The 22309-nt window shown below is 23.0% G+C and overlaps 1 protein-coding gene across 1 annotated transcript; it reads right to left on the reverse strand.

Moving 5' to 3' along the window:
- Window positions 1–2631: 2631 nt before the first annotated feature.
- LOC111625397 (nuclear factor NF-kappa-B p100 subunit-like) lies at window positions 2632–22213 on the reverse strand. The gene is made up of 18 exons (XM_023368531.1): window positions 22167–22213; window positions 21732–21888; window positions 21494–21648; window positions 20104–20231; window positions 19833–19994; window positions 19609–19713; window positions 19435–19529; window positions 17519–17657; window positions 17254–17409; window positions 15415–15564; window positions 14629–15091; window positions 14439–14553; window positions 14143–14359; window positions 13859–14025; window positions 13306–13572; window positions 11234–11411; window positions 5111–5268; window positions 2632–3097 (listed from the first exon to the last, which is right to left on the reverse strand). The coding sequence occupies exons 1-18, from the start codon at window positions 22211–22213 to the stop codon at window positions 3008–3010; spliced, it is 2949 nt and encodes a 982-aa protein (XP_023224299.1). The 3' UTR covers window positions 2632–3007.
- Window positions 22214–22309: the final 96 nt, after the last annotated feature.

Below are 22309 nucleotides of genomic sequence, written 5' to 3' on the forward strand. Positions count from 1 at the left end.
TACTTTTGCTATTTTTAGTATTAATTATCTTCTTATTAAGTCTCAAAAAGGAATGAATACTAAATAAAATTAATATATAATTATATNATTTATTTCAGAAATGCATATTTTTTGCATTTAAATTAGGTAGAGTATGACTACTTTTTTCAAGTACTAACTGAATTTATAAGTGAAAAAAATGTATTATGAAGAGTAATATCAATACACAAGAGAAATTTCCCTTAATATAATGTATGCAAAATTTAAATTCTATCTCCCACATGTAAAATTTGTTTCATTCAAACTTAACAAAGGGCTAATTAATTTAAATCTGAATAATTTGTAATAAAAATTACTTAAGAGATTAAATTGAATATTGTAGAATATTACCTATTTTATTCTTGTTTAAGTAAAATTCTGAATAATATTTTTCATATAACTTTTTGTTATATTTCTGAATATTCAAATTAAATGGATCATTGCTTTAATTTCCTATAAATAACTGTTTTTATACGATTTAAAAAAAAGAATTCAGTAATAGAATATTTATGTAAAACTAATGTAATCAAGAATAAAATCAATTTTAAAACAAACATTGAATAATTCATGAATATCACATATTTAATTACTATTACTAGAAGGTTGATAAAGCAATTTTACTGATTAACCTTCAAAATGTTTAGAAGGTTGATCAGTAAAATTGCCTTATCAATTTTGTAAAGTTTATTTTATAGTGGAAAAAAGTATAAAAGTTTTAAACAAATTTATTAAATTATATTTTTTATTTATAAAACAAAATTTTTGGATGTTTGTTCTAGATTAAAAAAAATATATATAATGTTAAAAAAGTAGATTTTTTCTTTATAATAAGTGTAAATTACTGCAAAGATAATTTCTTTTTTATTTTATATTGTCATTAGTGTTTAACCAGAATAAATTAACAATAAAAAGTTTGATTTCCCAAGATAATAGTTTCAATTCAATAAATTTAATTTGTTTTAGATCTAAAAAATATAATAATTTCAAACAAAATTAGAAACCTGTTTAAATTTTATATATGTGTTCATTTATAAGACTGAGTTAAGGTAAGGAATTTTAAAATTTATTCAATAATTATAAATTTTTTTTATTATATTTTTCTTCTTTTTTATTAAAAACAATAATTAAAAGTAACAGAAACTCTAAAATTTTTTATATTCTTTCTTATATAAACAATGCCCCAAATGAATAAAAATATAATAACTGAGTGCAATTTATTTTTATACAAGAATTCCCATAAAATCAACAAAAATTGTAATTATTTATAAACAATAATTTTTTCATAAAAATATATAATACAATAATTTCTTAAAATTTTCCAGTTATTTAACTTTTCTAAGTACAAAATATTAAATTGCCATTTTAGCATCAAAGAATATCTCTGATATACAAAAATATAACATGCACAATACAGTACATATATATCATGTTACAATACATTATATGTATATTACACGAGCCTTCACCATCATATAAAAAAAAATTTATAACATTCTACAGGAATGTTCATAACATGGTTTTTTCACAATGAATTTATGAAAATGATTTGAAAAAATATATATGTTTTTGAGCACATAAAGATGAAAAATTATATTATGGCATTTATATCACATTATAAGCTTGTCAGAAGTCTCATTCTTGTAAATGTCTTACAAGTTCCTTCACTTCTGTCAATTGGGCGGCATCAATTGCATTTAGAAAGACGTCAACATCTCCATGCCTCTGTATAAATAAAATAGTAAATTTTATTATTCAAAATTTATAACATTTTGTACATGTATAAAGCAATTACACTAATATCAAATTATACCACTAATTAGATTTAAAGTTCAGTACTAATTAAAAACAGAAATTTTTACATTTTTTTATATTTGAATGAATATTTTGAAAAAAACCAATGGATTTTTAATAGTGAGATTATAAATCAAGTGGTATATTGAGTATATTGGTATAATGAGTATATTATTAAATTTATAAATACAAAAACGGAGACATTTCATTAAAATATTTAAGCTATTTAATGTTAAAAATATAAAATAAGTAAAGAAANAGTGGAAAAAAGTATAAAAGTTTTAAACAAATTTATTAAATTATATTTTTTATTTATAAAACAAAATTTTTGGATGTTTGTTCTAGATTAAAAAAAATATATATAATGTTAAAAAAGTAGATTTTTTCTTTATAATAAGTGTAAATTACTGCAAAGATAATTTCTTTTTTATTTTATATTGTCATTAGTGTTTAACCAGAATAAATTAACAATAAAAAGTTTGATTTCCCAAGATAATAGTTTCAATTCAATAAATTTAATTTGTTTTAGATCTAAAAAATATAATAATTTCAAACAAAATTAGAAACCTGTTTAAATTTTATATATGTGTTCATTTATAAGACTGAGTTAAGGTAAGGAATTTTAAAATTTATTCAATAATTATAAATTTTTTTTATTATATTTTTCTTCTTTTTTATTAAAAACAATAATTAAAAGTAACAGAAACTCTAAAATTTTTTATATTCTTTCTTATATAAACAATGCCCCAAATGAATAAAAATATAATAACTGAGTGCAATTTATTTTTATACAAGAATTCCCATAAAATCAACAAAAATTGTAATTATTTATAAACAATAATTTTTTCATAAAAATATATAATACAATAATTTCTTAAAATTTTCCAGTTATTTAACTTTTCTAAGTACAAAATATTAAATTGCCATTTTAGCATCAAAGAATATCTCTGATATACAAAAATATAACATGCACAATACAGTACATATATATCATGTTACAATACATTATATGTATATTACACGAGCCTTCACCATCATATAAAAAAAAATTTATAACATTCTACAGGAATGTTCATAACATGGTTTTTTCACAATGAATTTATGAAAATGATTTGAAAAAATATATATGTTTTTGAGCACATAAAGATGAAAAATTATATTATGGCATTTATATCACATTATAAGCTTGTCAGAAGTCTCATTCTTGTAAATGTCTTACAAGTTCCTTCACTTCTGTCAATTGGGCGGCATCAATTGCATTTAGAAAGACGTCAACATCTCCATGCCTCTGTATAAATAAAATAGTAAATTTTATTATTCAAAATTTATAACATTTTGTACATGTATAAAGCAATTACACTAATATCAAATTATACCACTAATTAGATTTAAAGTTCAGTACTAATTAAAAACAGAAATTTTTACATTTTTTTATATTTGAATGAATATTTTGAAAAAAACCAATGGATTTTTAATAGTGAGATTATAAATCAAGTGGTATATTGAGTATATTGGTATAATGAGTATATTATTAAATTTATAAATACAAAAACGGAGACATTTCATTAAAATATTTAAGCTATTTAATGTTAAAAATATAAAATAAGTAAAGAAAGACAATAGGACATTTTTCTTAATTGAATTATTTAGCAATCTGCTTCAAATATAGTAGTGGTTTATGAAACTAAACAAAGTTTTAAGAAAGATAAAACTAATGTAAGATTTTATCTTGTTGCAAATTACTATTACTGTATTTTCATAATCAAATAGAGAAATTTTCTGTCAATATTAGGAAATGATAAAAATAGCCTGAAAAAAATTAATTCTTAGTTATGAATTAAAGTCTTATCTACTGCAACTCTCAAAAGCTGCAGTATTGTTATCTGAATTTTCAAATTCAAATAATTTTAGAATCTATTGTAGGAAATGCCTTGTATGAAGATAATGTTGTTTAGTTATCAAAAATTTGAAAAATATATAATTTTGTAAATAAAATTCCTGGATTTTTAATATTATATTCATGTGTTTGCTAATGATGTCTGAACATCAATTTTTAAATTACAAAAATCTAAAATAGATTCCATTTACTGTTTTATACTTTTAAATTTTCAAAAGATCACTTTAAAAAAGGTGCTGTTTTCTATAAAGCATTCTTACAAAAAGCAAATGCTTAAAATTTTAAAATAAAATAAATTACATGGATTTAAAAATCCATTTTATTCATTTATTTTTGTTTCTGTGAGAATTTTCAATGTATATAAATGTAAATTACGAATGGCTGGATGGCCAAGGGGTCAAGGTGGCAGCCAACCACTCTGGGGACCTGGGATCGAATCCAGATGAGTCAAAAAATCCCCAGGAATTTTTCGGGGTGTTGGTCCATTCAGATATGTCAGGCCTGTCCCTCACTACCCGGTCGCCCCATTGTGGGCCTAGCCAAACCCATAAAAGGCTTGCTAAAAGAGGCCCTCTTAGTGCCCACAGGGCAGAAAGAGTTAAAAAAAAAAAGTATGTAAACTACTAGAAATTCTATTCTTTATCATACTTTATTGTACATGCTATAAAAACTTTATTTAATAATTAACTCTTAATACTTTATATTTAAAAAATTTAGTAACATTTTAAACAAGTAAGTTTAATGTTTTACTATTATGGAAATATAATTGTAATGGCAGTTTCAATGGAAACTTAGCTACAGGAAGGATTAAAGCTATAGACTCCAGCAATAGCCTTTAAGATAAAATATGTTGTAAATTAGGGCTTTTATCTTCATTTGTGTAGCATTTTTCTGATCAAAATGTAAACTCATTTTTAAAGTTTCAACTTTTCTACAATTTATCATAGCAATTAAACATTTTTATAGTGTTATAAATAATAAACTGAATGAGTAACTTAAAATTTGCATTTTGTTATTATCCATAATATGAAGATTATAATTTACATTTTATTCTACATACATCAAATAAAATGCACATTGATGTTTACATAATTTTGACATTTTACAGGAAAAATACTCAACTACAAATATTGATGTAAAATTAAATCAGAAGCTTAAATCCAACTATTATAATTAGCAATGTAATGTTGACACATACTAAAAGAAACATATTACAAGTGTAAATTATAAATATCTGATAACAGGATTAGATTAAATATCATTATTTGGCAACATATTCAAATGAATACTTTATTTTTAACAAATTATATAATGAAATTTCATGAATAATTTACAAGTAAATCAATTATTATATTTAAATATGTAATCAAGTTAATTTCCACTTTTATTAATATCAATATTTACCTGGAAATGTTTAATGATTGTCCTTGTTGGGCTAACTTCTTTTTCGAGTGGAGTGTCAATACCCAAGAATAAAGCCAATTTTTCCCAGCCTAATTGGGGTGGATCCAGCAGTTCACATAATTTGTTTAATGTTTTTTCATCAAATAATGTTATTTCACCTATGCAAAGTTAAAACAAAATAATAAAGTCAATACATTAAGGATTTATCATATAACTTTTGATGTAATTAATAACTATAATAGAAAAAAAAATTTAATTTAGATAATAGAATTTAATTAATAAAATCTATTCTTCAATTTATAGATTTATATTTATACTTTCAGCAACAGCCATTAGCTGATATAATATTATATCTATTTGCATTTATGTATTTTATATGTCATCATAAGTTATGAGACTGTTTATGAAAACCATCTCTTAATTTATGATGATGTAATTTATGTCATCTTAAATTTACATATATAAATATATATAAATTTGGATGTATATATTATATGTTATATCTAAACATAGTTAAAAATATACTACATATTTATTAGTTCATATTACAATTATCAATTTAATAACTTATTATCAAATAATATTTATTTTGTAAGTTTCACACAAATAAATTAAATGCAATATTATAAATAAATTTTGTCATTCTGTACATTTTCTATAAACATTTTTTTATAATTAATTTATAAAAAATTCTTTTATTAAAAATAATTTAGTGAAATTTCAAAAATATGAAGCAATTTTAATTCTGAAGCTGGAACATTATCTTTATTAATAAATTAAATGGATTATTGAACTACACTTGTATTACACTATATTTTCATTACATTTATTTTTACTAAATTAAAAATTACTAATTTGTTTATTAATTTAGAATCATTTTATGACCAAGATGAATTTATGTTTAAAATGTCATCTGAAGAGTTAGTATTCAATAAATTTAAGTTAATAAAAAGATTAATTTTCATGTTTTGGGACATGCTAATTCTAATACCTTTAAATGATTGATAAAAATATTCATGATTATAATAAGCAGATTCTACTGTATAATGTAACTAAATACATCAATCAAAACCTTGATAATCCCAGTATATAATTTAATGTAAATTCGACAAACATTTTCAATATAACTTTTTATCTTTATATTTTATTATTAAATATAAATAATAAAACATATAATATAAATATAAAATTAAATAATATAATTCAGATATGACAGCATTAATATTTGTTCATTATTCAAAAAATCCAAAAACTTTTCTAACTTTTTTTAAAGCTGGAACACCAAATTATTTTTGGTAAATGAAGATTTATGAACAAAAACTATTACATAAATAAATTTGAAGGTGAATTATCTGAATGTAAAAATACTAAACAATTTAATAGAACTTTTGTTCTTGAAGCAAAATTTTGTTATGTACTTTGAAAATAAATAAATAAAACAGTTCATTTTGCTCAGACACAATAACGTTATTGTATCTGAATAAAGAAAATTAAATTAAAACACAGTTTCATCAGAATAAAAACAGTTCATATTTATTGTGAATAGTTTGCTGAGATTAAAATTTGAATAGTCTTTTAAATAATGTTAATTATACTAAATTAAGGATCCCTGAAAAACAAGTTTGTGTCTGACTTCTGTAATTTATGATATCTACAGAGAAAAGTAAATTCAAGGCCAGTTCCTTAAGTTCATAAACTAGATATGTGAATGCCAAGATATTCTTTATCAAATTGGAATATCTGAATTGTTAAATTAATTTATAAAATTTGTCATCATAGAATATAAAAACCTTAATAATTAAATAAGGAAAAAATTATATATAAAACTATTAATAATTAGCAGTGCTTATCAACAGAACAATTCTGAAGAATTTCGTAAAAGAAAAAAAAACCCCAACAGTACATTAAAATCAATGACATTTCTCATTCAGTAAGAACATTTTACAAGTTCATATACACGTAAATTAAATTTAAAAAATGTTTTCGTGCATGTACAGCGTACAACACGCATCAATGTATTCGTCTATTGAGATAAATATTTTTTTTATGAGCATTGTTTAATGCTTTAGATTAGTTTTTAATGTAACAAGTCGTAAAAAGTTTAAACCACCCATTTAAAAAGGAACCACGCTAATAATAGTAAACAGCCTATATTACAGTGTAGAAGGAGTACAATAAATAACATTAAAAATCGCTTCGCTTCCTTATAAAACAATACAAAATAACATTCTTTTTATATCTTTAAAAGAAAATTTTAACTTTCAATTTAAAAAAGTAACAATTAATTACATTATTATATATTAAAATTACACAAATTGTTACTGTTAACATTAACCTACAATTACGAATATTTATATGTATTGTTTCCTTTAAATAAAAGAATATTTTAAAATAATTTTTAAAACAAAAATCTTCATTTTATTTCCTATTTTTTTAAATAAATTCTTTCTTATTGGAGCATAAACAAACAAAAAAAAAAATACATTTTATGCGTCAAGTAGGAAATTTATTATTATTATTTCATTGATATTTTTAGTAAAATATAACTTTAAATTTTTAAAAATTAAAAACGAATTTAATTGTTTAAATAATTTATAAACATTTTAAATCAATTCAAAACACTAAATAAATATTATATTTAATATTATTTCTTCACTTTTGACATATGAACTTGTAGAATATTTATAAGAAACTAACATAAACAAGCAAAACCAGATTTAGCTCAGCTTATATTTATATACATTTAAACTTAAAACATTTTTTATTGTCTTAAACTTTAAAATAACTTATTTAAAAAAAAAAATTAAATTATATAAATATAAAAAATTTAATAAATGCATTAAAAATTAAGATTTTTTCAACTTAAAAAAATTATTATTATTATTATTTAAACTTATTTTAAAATATAAATAAAGGAAAATACTCACTAACAATCTATTAGTGTCCATTTTTAATAATGTCAAACCTTTATCCGAACAATACACAAGAAAGAACACTACAAACTGAAAACACAACTAGTTATAACCAAGGACGACGGGAAAAACAATCGAATACACCAATCAAGTGTTGGTATGAGACACGTGCGATGAAGTAACACGTGTAGGCAATTTTCATGAAGTTCAGAGATTTACAGATCAATATTTTCCCCAAAATACATGATATTTCCATTTTATGGAATTTCCTATTCACGGGAAAGATTTTTTAAAAAAAAGAAAAACAAAAGTGAAGATAAGTAGTTATGTATACATAATAAATAAAATGCACACACGACTAAGTGTTAGGTAAATTACCTTTAAATTATTTTTTTTAAAAAAATACATAAATTTATTTAAAAATTCGATTATATTTTTTGGAATATATTCAATTAATATTATTTTAATGAGTTAATTCAGAAAGATAGTACAATGCTAGGTTAATTTATTGAAGTAAAATGATATAGCATTTTTCTTTTTTAGACAAAAAAAAAAAAATGAGTCAAAAACTCGTTCTTAAAATTTTATCGATAGGAAATCCCTAATATTCAGAATACACGTAATACTACACACAATTATAAAATGACACTAAGCATGACTGAGTTAAGCACGATTCTCCTTTAATATGTGAACAATTTTCCCCAATCTTAAAGTGAAATTCTTCATTTCTATTTTATTTTTAAATTTTCATTGTAATGTTATCGATCATTAAATTCTTTCTTTACGTAACTGATATTATTAATTAATATTGCATGCGGTTATCTGCCCACGTTAAAGTGGTCGAGTGTGATGTTACTTTACGTCATTTTACACATCATTATTACAAGAAGACTACTATACACCACTGATTATCATAATGAATCTTTGCGATAATGAATGAACGTTTCCTGTTAATTAGATTGTATATTTCTATGATTTTTTAATGGAATATGTCTGATGAAATGACTCACTTCCTTGATTGTAATCAAATTAGTAACTTATATTAAAAAAATAATAATAATAAAATAAAAAAAAATACCATTCATATTGTGTAAGAAATTAATTACTTCACGGTTGTACTGACTTATAAGGCGTATTATACACTCTTCTATATTTAATTATATTATTTTTGTGAATTTCTGTTTATTTTCATCTATTAAATAAGAAAAATGTTGACTTTAATAATTAAATTAATTATTGATAATAATAATTAGAGTAAAACATTACTCAATTAGCTTCTTCATTCCAATTTGTTATATTATAGAAAAGATTGTAATTAATTTTGCAAAATTAATTACAGTCTTTCAATTAAGAACATGTTTTTTTTTGCAATTAAAAAATTTTTTAAATTATATTTATAATAATAATTAATTTAATTAATGCATTATAGATTATTATAAGCATTATTGATCAATTATAACCATCATTGAAGGAAGCAGAGCATTTAATATTATATTATTATATAATTAATTAATAATTATATAAAATTGCTTAAACTGAAGAAGGCTTTTAATATAGCCAAAAACATTAGTTCATTTGATTTAATTTAAAAAGTTTGCTACAAAAGAAAGAAAGGTGTTTTGAAAGTTAATAACTTAATATATAAAATAATACTTTATAACCTGTTTAATAAAATTGGATTAATGTCCAATAGAAAATATAGTAATTTATTTCAGAAATGCATATTTTTTGCATTTAAATTAGGTAGAGTATGACTACTTTTTTCAAGTACTAACTGAATTTATAAGTGAAAAAAATGTATTATGAAGAGTAATATCAATACACAAGAGAAATTTCCCTTAATNATATACAGTAGAGCGTCGATTTTCCGAAAGTCAATCATCCAAAACGTCAATGATCCGAAAGATTTCCAGTTGGCAAATTTAAATTTTCGCCAGTGCTGTGGAGCTTCAATCTTTGGCTATGTCTTGGACTATTCAAATATTTTACGTTTTTGATACTAAATTAACATCTGAAGTAAATTTTTTATTGTTTTTATATTTTTCAATATATTTATTTTGTTTGTACAAAATAAAAAAATAATTTTTAATGATACAATAGTCTTTGTTAGGCTTAACATCAACGAAAATTCAACGCGAAGCGACAAGCAACGGAGAAAAATTTCAACATTGGATACGTTAAACTATTTTTTCGTACATAAATCGGTTATCCGAAATATCAGTTATACGAACAACCCCAGTCCCCAATTGATTCGGAAAATCGACGCTCTACTGTATTGTGAAGTCTAAATTTCATAATTAATAGAAACATATTATGACCTTATCTCTTGATCAGAGTTTATTAAAATGTAAAAATAATAAAATTTTATTAACCTATTTATTCTAATATTGGACTTTTTTAGTTATATACAGTAGAATACTGATATTCCAAGTTAATGTGGTTAACTTGTGGTTTATGTGGTTAAATGTAAGTTAACACTATCTCAGATAGCCAAAGCAATTTTAGATTAAAAATATAAAACATTTTATGTGCTATATCACTTATTAAATGATAAAAGAGAACAGAAATAAATCATTTTGCAATATATGTTATTGTTTTAAACTTTTTTATGAATTACAGTATAAGAAAAATAATGTATTCACTACAGGTTTGCCTCTGATAATGTGAAACTTTGGTTAATCAGGACTTAGATAGTTGGAGTTCTACTGTAATTACTATATATTTTTGGTATTAAATATAGTCATTCACAATTAGTTTAATTAACCAATGTCTGATTAAGAAAAAGAAATCAACAAAAGAAAAATTACAGTCAATATTCTCAACACCTTACAATACAATGAATTCAAGATATAATTATTTTTTGATGACAGCACAATGAGTTAATGTTTATTTGACTGGCTTTTCAAATCACATTTTATGAATAAGTGATGTCATAATTGTTTACATAATTAGGAGATACACATTTATATTGACAATACAATAAAACTGTGTATTTCTTAATTATGATTTTTGGGAAAGAAGACTATATATTTCTATTTTACATAATTTATAAATNTTAATGTATCTAAATTGTTTTTTCTTAGATAAATACAGAAAAGCAGTTAAAGAACATCTTAATTTCCCATACTCTTCATTTACATGAATTATTCAATATAGTTATTTAAAAAATAGCTAACAAATTTTAAATAGTACATTAATCAAAATTACTTACTACTGCAAAATCCAGAATCCATTACGCTCTGATTATCATCATCTTTCTTATTTACGTCATCATTACTTTCAACACTCCTATCACTTGTTTTGAATTTAACATCAATATTTAATGAAGATGGATGTTCAGAAACATCCATTGATTCTAGTACAGTAATGCCTTTCAGAATATCAATAATCTGAAATATAAATAAGATTGTAAGAAGATTCACTTATATCTCAGTTATGTTTAAAGTTAATAAATTGTTAGGAAAATATTTTTAAAGTTGTTGAAAGATTAAAACTTGTACTTAATTTTATTATTAAAAAATTAATCTTGAATAAGTTACAGATAATTGTGATATTCCTAGTTTTTCATAAGTCATGCACTGTAGGAGATTGTGCAGAGAAATATTAATTGATTATAGACAAAACATCAGGGACAAGTATACAGTTATTGATATTGATTATATGATGCATCATTTCAAGTCTGCAATACTGTCAAATGAAAATTAATTGCACAAAATTCGTATGCTTGGTTGAATCACTTTCAACTAATATAAGCCCAGCTGCCTAGTTCTGTAACTCACAACTAGGTAAGTTGTGAAGATTGAATTTGTTCTGTTTAATACACAAATCATTACCAATTTTTTATAATTGTTGTGTTTAATTTTATTTAAATAAAACTACCAGTTTTTTAATGTTATTTTTAATGTGTCACATTCTTGCTATCATCTGCATATTGAGTATTAAAAAGAAATTTGATCCTCAAAACATACCAATTAGTTACAGATCCATGCAGATGAGCCAACATTAGTTGAAAGGCAAGCATATGAATTTTGTGAAATTAATTTCCTTTTGATAGTATTGCAGACCCAAAATGATGCATCATAAGTTATAACCAGTACATTATGCACCTGCCCCTGATGTATTGCCTAGAATCTCCTGATGTTTCTCCACACTATCTTCTATGGTGTGTGACTTACGACAAACACTGTATAGTAAAAATTAAGTACTATAAATCATGAATAAATTGAAAATTACAATAAAATAAAAATTAAACCTTACAAGGAACTTTACCAGTGTATTTGTTTTGTTCCAAATTATTGATATAAATAAATGGATTCACATTGATAACTTGATTCAACTTATTTATGAATCAATTTTTATTAAATCCATGTCTAGTAAAACGAAACTGTTTCTCATTCAGTAAAACAGTTATGAATGAAGACAGATATTTAAATATATGCTGCTCAATATGTGGTCACAATGCATACTGTGTTATTTACTACTAAATAAGCTTTCTGCTGAACATTACTTTCATATTTATAACATTCAACTGTAATGTGCAGATCAAATTTTGCTGTTTTACTCATTATCATTTGTATTTAATGTAAAATGAATAAAAAAATTTTTTGTTAAAATTTTGTAAAACTATAAGTCAACCAATGATGTGTGTCATGTATCGAATTATAGTGCTGTTTGAAATTTTGTAATGCATAATATCATTTCTTAATTAAGAAACTTTAATTTGCTAGTTTGGTTTTAATAATTGACCTTACATTATTTCTCTCATTTTCTACAAGCACTTTTGAGAATAATTTTTTATTGTTTTTAATAACAGTTCAAAATATAAAAAAATAAAAGAATAAATTAATATTAATATAGAGTAATTATGTGTTTCAAGTTATGGCAGCTAATCCTCTATTAAGAAGAGCATAAACAATAACATTTGTGAGAACAATAGATAGTTATGAGAGGTTTGATACTATTAGTAATTCCTAAAAATACATGAAAATCTGTTTTATACATTTAAACATTCTTTTAAAGAACAGATAAATTTCAAATTATATTTCAGTCTTAATTCTATTGCAAAAATTCAAACTGTCAGAAAAATTAAGGTAATGAACTTGACAGTTTTTCAGTAATATTTATTTAGTAGAAAGTTTTTTCTATTAAGCAAATATCAAAACTATTATAGTCAATATAGTAAATATAAACAATGTATAATAACATATTTAAATCTTCATATATAACAAATTAGTCAAAATATAATAATAATTATTAAATTTTACAGTTTATACTTTATTATACCTCTTTGTCTCCCTCTGTGAGATCAAAAGCAGTTTTTCCAAGATCATCATCATCATCATCATCATCTCTACATTTGTCATCAGTATCTGAATCATTCATTTCATCATCATCATCCTCTTCAAAGCTACCATAAGTGTCATAATTAAGTATATTTGGATTAGATCCTTCTTTAATTAGTTTCATGATAGAATCTTTTAATTTACGAGAACATGCCAAATGTAATGCAGTGTTTCCAGCATAATCTTGTAGATCAAACTCTATATTTGCCTAAAATAAACAAATAAATAAATTATAATTGATTTGAAAAGTTAATTAAAACTACATAAATATACACCACAAAATCATAAAAACTTTGTTCTTCATTACATCATAAATAAAACAAAACAATGGAATCTATTTCTGTATTTGATTATTTTAATCTAAACAACAAAAATACATCAAAAAGAAAAGAAAATTTTACTTAGTTCTACAATCAATTTTATAAAATTATAGCACAATTAATTAATATTCTATTTTAATATAAAACAATTAAACTATGATATTATAAATTTACCTGTTTTAGCAAAATATCCAATGCTTGAGGATTATATTCAATTGCCAAATGTAAAGCACTTCTACCTCGAGTACCTTCTTGTTGATTTACATCACCTCCTGCTTGACAAAGAAGTCTAATGCATGATTCATTACCTTTGGTAATTGCTAGATGTAAAGCTGCTTGACCTGAAAAAAATTTTTTAAATATATATATAATAATTCCATTTTTTAATTTTATCACACAGATGACATTGAAAATAATAATTATAAATGGTTGAATAAAAAATATGAAAAGAAATTTACCACAATAATTTAATATAGATAATCTTGGATAGTTGTTTTCATAATTGCAATAATTATTAAAGCAAAGAAGATGTGAAAGACTTTCTACATTGTTAGTTTCTATAGCTAATTGAACAGATGTATTTCCATATCTGTCTTGAATATTAGGATCAGCACCATGTTTTAAAAGGGATGGTATAATTTTTGGACAAAGTCTAACTGCTAAATGCAAACATGTCTATAAAAAAAAATATGAATTTTGTTAATAACATAGAATGAAAGGATATATTTGAAAAAAGTTTGATGTTTACACATACCTGATGGAGATTATTGAGATGATTTATTGGATTACACATATCTGACATTATATCAAGGAATATCTGAATTATACTTATATTTTCTGGTTGATGCAATATGGCTAAGTGAAGAGGACTGAAATTTCAAATAGGAACATACTATTAATATAAAATAAAAAATTAATAAATCATTGTGATTTAAAATACTTACGTATCTCCTGCATCATTTCCTACTGCTAACAAGTAATGCTTATCTGCTAACAATTCTCTTACATCACCAGTAGCAGAAAAATACTGTAAATTTTCTGCTTCTTCTTTTGCTAATATCCTTGAAATATGTTTAACTTCTTCTTGAATTCTTTTTTCACATAATAACTGTATTAAATTTGAATCTATGGAAGAAAATGGATTAACTCCAAACCTTCCAAGTCTAACAGTCAGGTAAGATGAAAAATCATTGATAATTTTTGACATATTTGATTGAAAGATGGAGAGTGAATGATACATCTCATTTTCAGATAAGTCTGAAGAATGTTTTGACTTTTCTTGTGAGTGCATTACTTCTTTCATTGATTTGTTTATGATGGTTTGTAATTCAAAAGTCTTCTTTAAAATTTCATCTTTAAGAAGTTCAAAATCTTTACTTGAATTAGTGATTAATTTCCTTAAAACGTCTAAAATAATGAAATATATAAAATTTGAAATGAATATAAAATAATCAGAAACGGCTTTATTATATTTAAATAAAATTTTAAAAAATTAATATACTTAATTGAACAATGACCTTAACACTTTGTAAATAATTATGCTAATTTATAATCTCTTACATTAATTTACACAATAATATGGTGATAGAAAATAATTTTCATTACCAATATTTTATTGAAAATAATTCATGAATAATGTTAGATTTTCTAATTATTTCAAATAACAAAGTTTTAAAATAAAATTTATTATTTAATAGGAAAAACTTTGCATGTCTTCTTGAACACTTCACCTTTTTTTAAAGGATCGTCATGATGACTAGAAATTTTTTTGATATCTTGACTAAATTCTACAGGATTTTGCATTTCATCTATCAATTCAGAACTATCAGAAGTTTCTTCTTTAAAAATCGCTTCCCTCTGATATCCTGGTGGACTTTTACCTACCAAAGTATATAACAAAATTACAATCATTTCATGTTCATTCTTATTATTGTACTGTACATAGATATAACAATTCCCCTAAAAACACAAATCAACTTTCAAAATGAGATATTTTTAAAATTATTTACAGTTATTATTATTTCAAATAAATAATAAGAATTGAAAAAGTATTCTTAATCTTTAAAATGTTATATTATATATTGGTAAAATTCTAAGTTTATTATTAATATTCATCAAACTAAATTACAGTAAAACCTTGTTAAGTTGAATTGCATTAACTCAAAGCAGTCAACAAGTCCAAAACACAGTATATCGAGTTTTTCATGTAATACAGCATTCTTAAATCAATTTTGAATGATTAAGTACTTTTAACTCAACCGTATTTTCCCATGTAACTTCTGTCCTTGATCTTCATTTTCTCTCCTATTCCATGTAAATACATATGATTAAGATAAATAAACACTAAGGCACTGTGCCAAACATAATGCCATACTATTACAACCTCATGTCAACATCATTTTACTGATACAGTATGTTATCAGCATTCTAATTGAGACACAAGGAAGGTGCTTTGACAACAGTCACAGAAGTGCCATAAACTGTGTATAATTTTGTAATCATACTGTGAATAGATTTGTGAGAAATGGCTTGATAATGGAAAATTTAGGGCCACAGAAAAATTTGAGAAAACTGGATATTAAACTAGTTAATTTCAAACTTCTTAACTCAAACTTCTTGCTATTTTTTACTCCTTAAATTTTGAAAAGATTTTACTGTATATAATTTCAAAAATATTAAAAGTTTTTAATTAAAATCTGATAATGCGTATGGAATATACAAAATTTCTATACAAATATGCATATATTTAATACCATTATCATTATTATATTGTAACTTTTTATAAAATTTTATGCTATATATCAGCAGTTCTCAACCTTCTTTCATTCACATACCACCTGAACCTTCTGTGTATAGACTTGTAACACTAATGGATCGTTCTTGCATTCCCCCAGTGGTACATGTGCCACTGATTGAGAACTGCTGCTATATATTAATATAAATACTAAAGTATTTCCATTCATACATAGTGTTAATATGAAATATTTTTTTATTCCTAATATTCAAAAATGCTAATGCTTTATATATAAAAAGAAACGAAAATTATAATATAAATATATTAACTGTATCAAAATAGTCTGATTGTCTGAATAATTCAAATACTTTAAATTCAATAAATGAAAGCCTAATATTATTATAATTATTTGTTTAAATTAAAAATGACATTGAATAATTATTAATCACTTTAACTTTTATATGAATCTTTTTATAATAAAATAATTAACTAAGATTACTATCAATTAAATAAGATTTATGACTATATTAATAACTAATTTTACATAGTACCGAGGAGTAATTTCAGTCAAATTAAATGGAAAAAAGAAACTAAAATTAAAAAAGATGAATGTTCATATAGAATACAAAACAAGAAATATAATAAAAAATTTTAGTCAGTCAAACTATCTGAAAATTATATTACGCAATTTATTTTAAATGTTCTAAAATTAGACATTTCAATTTAAGTGTTAGTCTCATCAGAATTGAAGAAATCAATACATTTATTTAAATAAATATTAGTCATTTTATAAACTTTACTCTAAATTATAGATGAATTTTTAATGTATAATTACCAAAGAAACCATGCAATCCTTCATCTCCTCCATTACCCAAATCAGAAGGACCAGTATGATAGGAACCTGGATCATAATGGTTAGTATGATAGCCAAATCCTCCAAATCCAGGATTAAAATTAGGTTTCTTCCTTTTCTGTTCTACACCATCTTTATCTTTAAATAAATATATTTAAGTTTTTAAAAAATAAATAATTTATAGTGTTTTATATTATTTAATATGCAATTATTACTTGTTTTAATTTTCAACATATTAAAAACTCACCATGATCAACTGGTTTGTAATGAAACTCTTTTGCTTCACTACATTCTCCATCTTTACTTCTGAATAACTGAAGATATACTTTTACCGCACTTTTAATTTCTGTGTTATGATAAGCTGGTGTACGAAATACAATTGCCACCTTCAGTTAAAGAATAATGATGTTAATATAAATTTATAGAAATTAATTTTGATATTAACAATGATTAAAATTAAATACTGAAAGATGAAAGATTTAAAGATATATTTAAATAAAAATTTAATCTCTGAATTTAAGATTACTTCAGTTTCAGATTGTCTCATTTTAAAATAAACTTAAACTAAAAATGTCATAACATTTTTAGATTACATTAAAGCAAATTTAATAATTATCTCAATTAACCAATTGGCTTATCAAACTGCAATGGAGCCAAGTAATCAAGATTATTTTGAGAAATTAAGATTTTTATTAGTGGAATGAATGCATTTTGGTCCTCAATAGACACTCCTTTTTTAGATGCAAGAAGCTTACAACTATACATTAAGGCTAATTTAAATTAATTTGATAACCAAATTTCATCTAAAAATATGAAGTTGTGCTTTGTCTTAAGTAAAGATTAATAATTAAAAATTCATTTTGAATTTAATTAAATAATATTAAAAATTCTGATATAAAAGATGGATCTGAAACAGGATATGAACTTGTAAATTTCATTTACCATGCCAAATGAATTACCAGTTAAGCTATTCAGATCTTTATTCAGACATAATTTAATATGAACTAATAACATCCAATAACTGACCAACAATTTGGACTGATAACTGAACAAGATGCACAGTAAGAAGTTGTGAGTTTGAGTCTTGCTCTAAGTCAATCCGATTCTTCCAGAATTTTTCTAATTTATTTAATTAAATTCAAATTAATTTCTAATCACTAACATATAAGATGGTACAGCAGTTAAGCTCAACTTTAGATCAAATTTAGCTATATTATGTATGTATTTTTAAACAATATCATCATCTTATTAACTGTTTCGTTTAGTTTCGTTTATATTAATCTTTATTATCATTACCTGATAAGCAATGTATATTTATAAAAGTTATTATAAATATACATTATGACATATTTATAGGAGCTATTGCTTATCAGTATTGATATCTTATTTAAAAGATATATAAGATCAGTTTTAATTTTTAGAAATTATAATAACATTTTTCAAACTCATGCTATGATTTCCAGTCTCCAATAAATTTTAATAGATTAAAATCCATTACATACATAATGATAAATAATGCAGACAATTTAGAAAGATCACTTGTATGGTTAATTATATTAGTCATTCCTATTTCATTTCATGACAAAGCACTCTTTAGAACATTCTTACTTGTAAATATAATACAAATAGCAATATTTTTTATTACAATTCCTAAATCCTTTAATATATAACATCTTATATAAAAGTAATATAAATATCATTCTCCTGTTAATATCATTATTTAAAAAACAGCAATATTTTTAACTAAAGTAATCATATAAAAATAATTGTTAAGAAATCTAACAATGTCAATTTTGGATTGCTAAAGTTCATTTGAGACACAAACATAAATAGTTCTTAAAGGAAATTTAGTCTTCCAATATATATTCAAACTGAAATTTCATTGGGAAAATTAATACAGTAAAATACATTATTTCTTTAATTTCCTATTATATTTTGAAAATAATCTATTACAGTAATAATTATTATTTATAATATAAAAATTTATTAATTTTATTAATTCTTTTAAAGGAATATAAAATAATGAAGTAATGAAACAAAGAGGAAATTTTGATTTATATCTTTAACCAGCATAAAGATTGAAATGACTGTAATCTTATTGGATTTTCAGATATATTATAATAATTAATGAATTTAAGAGTTACTTTCTGAAATGTTACTTACTTGATGATGTACATCAGTCTCATTAAATCTTCCATAAGATTCCCACATTGTTTTACCATTTTCATCAGTTTCAAAGAAACGAATTTTAATTTCCTCTAAAATTTTAAAAGAATATAATTGAATTCAAATTCTATTTCTTTTTATGTTAATAAATAAAAAATTCTTTGAACTTACTTTTATTTACTTTTTCACAAAGAAGGAAAACTTCTTCATCACCAGTACAAACACCAGAGCATTTATCTATCCGTGAGATCTTTAATTCACCAAAATCTGGTGATTCTATTAAAAAATTGAAATTATGACATACAAGTTTGATTATTAATTATTATTATTTGCATAATTATATAATTTAATTTATTACATTATTATTAACTGTTTAATTATAGTTTTTTACATACTTTGATTAGCAACAGCATCAGAAAAAATTGGAGGACATATACTTTCATATAAATCAGAATCTGGATTATATGCAAGTGCCTCAAAACATATTTTAACAGAATTGAGATTCATATCCTTAGCTTCTTTTTCTGCTTCTTCTCTAAGATGTTGTTTTTCTGATTCTAAGTATAATATTAGTTATTAATAAAAATTATTATGATATTAAACATTATTTATAATATACACACACACACAAATTATTTCATTTCATAAATATTAAAAAAAATATACCTGTCAGAGATGATTGCGCATTTCTGATAACGAAATCTTTCAAAAGACAGAGTTCCTCCAATTTTCTGTGATATAATATTTGAGGTACTTCCTTTTTAGCTGCAAATAATATACCAAGATTTTGAAACCTGAAATCAAATTATAACATTATTACTTTATTTAATAAAAAAAGTTTAATATTTAAAACCAATATAATGAAAAAACAAAATAAATAATATTTAATTCTCTTATAAATCTATAGATTAATAATTATATCAAACTCACATTAATTACAAAAACAACAAATAAGAAAGTACTTAAGCAATATCAAAATTAAGTTCATAGTACTTTAAAACAATAGCTTTAAATGAATTTTAATAATATTTTTTTAAGTAAAATAAAATAATAATTAAATACAATATTAATTATTATATAATTGACCAAATATCAAATCCAACCTGGAGTAAAAGTGAACATTTTCAATAAACTACTATAGTTTTCTTATATTACATGTAATGAAACAGGCATAGCACTAAAATTTATATAATATAATTCCTTGTTTTTTAAATAGAGTTTTAGTAGATAAAATTAATTTAAAAGATACAGTATATCTAGTTTACAATTCTAACCTCTGCTATTTAATTATTCTCTGTTCCATAAACACAATAAAACTCAACCAAATGATTGCCTTAATTAATTGAGTTATAAATTTACTTTTATTAATGATTAGATATTAAGTAATTTGGTATTAGAGGTAGATATTAGGTGACATCTCTTATCTAAATTAATAATTATAATTTTTAATAATTTATTAAATAATTTAGAATCATCTGGAAGAAAAGAACTAGCCCGGAGTGGGACTTGAACTTTCAACCTCCGCTTACCATGCAATGCACTTACCAGTTATGCCACTCTGACCTCCTAGCAATTCTTCACTTCCAGATGCATTGAAACTTTAGATGTAACCATATGCAGTTACTCATGGTACAGCTGGGGATGACTCCTATGCCCACAGCCTAAGTACACCTCCACTATGGCACTCAGCCAGCTTTTGCTTTAATTAAGGCAATTGTTTGGTTGAGTATCAATGTATTGGGCTTTGGGAAGTTTATTATACAAAATTTGTATAGAAACAATAATAATTTTATTAAGAATTTCATTAAAAACAAATATAAAATTTGTAAATGGGTGTAATAAAAATATAGAATGATTTGATTGCTGAATGTCAAATAAACTGTTTTCAAGACTAATTCAACTTCAATTATATAAAAATTGTTTGACATAAAAAAGAAAAAAAGTGAATAAATCATAGAATGTAGAGATCAGAAAAATAATATTAATATACAATGAACAAAAGCTTTGAATTATATATTGTGGTAATTATCATAGTAAATACAGTTTGTATACTCACACTGCTGTCATATCTTCACCAAGATGTATAGTACATACTCCATCTTCATTACAATTTCTTCCCATGAGTTTATGAACATGTGGTTTAGAATCTTGTTCATTTGTATACAAACTACCACGAATACAGACCTGTCTGTTACCTCTGTAATTTTCAAGCTAAAACGAATCAAGTATATGAATATTTATTTATTCTTAACAATATGTTTAAATTATTATTAATATTAATAAATAATTCTTACCCTAACAGTTGGATAAGTTTTTCTGGTTGTATTGTTAGTTTTACCAGTCAACCCTCCATGTGATCCTTTTTCACTCCTATAACGATATCTGATTCTATTTGTTGGTTGAATAATTATATTTAAGTAGGGTTCCCCTGTAATTAAATAAATAAAATTACTTATTACTTTCTAAAATAATAAAAGCATATAACAATAAATAAAGATTACTTAATAAACTTATAATAATAATAATAATTTATCAGCAAAATTTTATAAACAAATATTAGAAATTCTATATTAGAGTTTCCAGAGCATTCTACAAATTTTCCTTTATTATAATAGTGAAATAACTCATTGTCTAAAAGAAGATATCAAGCAACAAGTTTTTTTTTTCACTATTCCAATCTATTGTTTTCTTTAGCGATATCAAATCTTCAGCTTTTTAAATTTCAAAACTTTGAAGCTTCACAATTTCGAAGTTTTAAAAGTTTTAATGCCAACATTTTTACCATAGTAATTTATCATTATTAGAAATGAATAAATTCAATCTATTATGACTTGATTAAATGATTATATCAAGAATTATTCAATTAAATTCA

Source organism: Centruroides sculpturatus, unplaced genomic scaffold (genome assembly GCF_000671375.1).
Source record: "Centruroides sculpturatus isolate CEXI.00-Female unplaced genomic scaffold, Cexi_2.0 scaffold233, whole genome shotgun sequence".
In the NCBI taxonomy this organism is placed as follows: Eukaryota; Metazoa; Arthropoda; class Arachnida; order Scorpiones; family Buthidae; genus Centruroides; species Centruroides sculpturatus.

What these genes read in the sequence shown, in the direction of transcription:
- LOC111625397 (XM_023368531.1), bottom strand. Translation starts at nt 22,213, where the DNA reads ATGTTGGCATTAAAACTTTTAAAACTTCGAAATTGTGAAGCTTCAAA. An exon ending in AGACTGATGTACATCATCAA is followed by an intron (nt 17,658 to 19,434) that starts GTAAGTAACATT and finishes CTTTAACTGAAG; the next exon opens with GTGGCAATTGTATTTCGTAC. An exon ending in ATCTATATTAAATTATTGTG is followed by an intron (nt 14,026 to 14,142) that starts GTAAATTTCTTT and finishes AATTTTTTTCAG; the next exon opens with GTCAAGCAGCTTTACATCTA.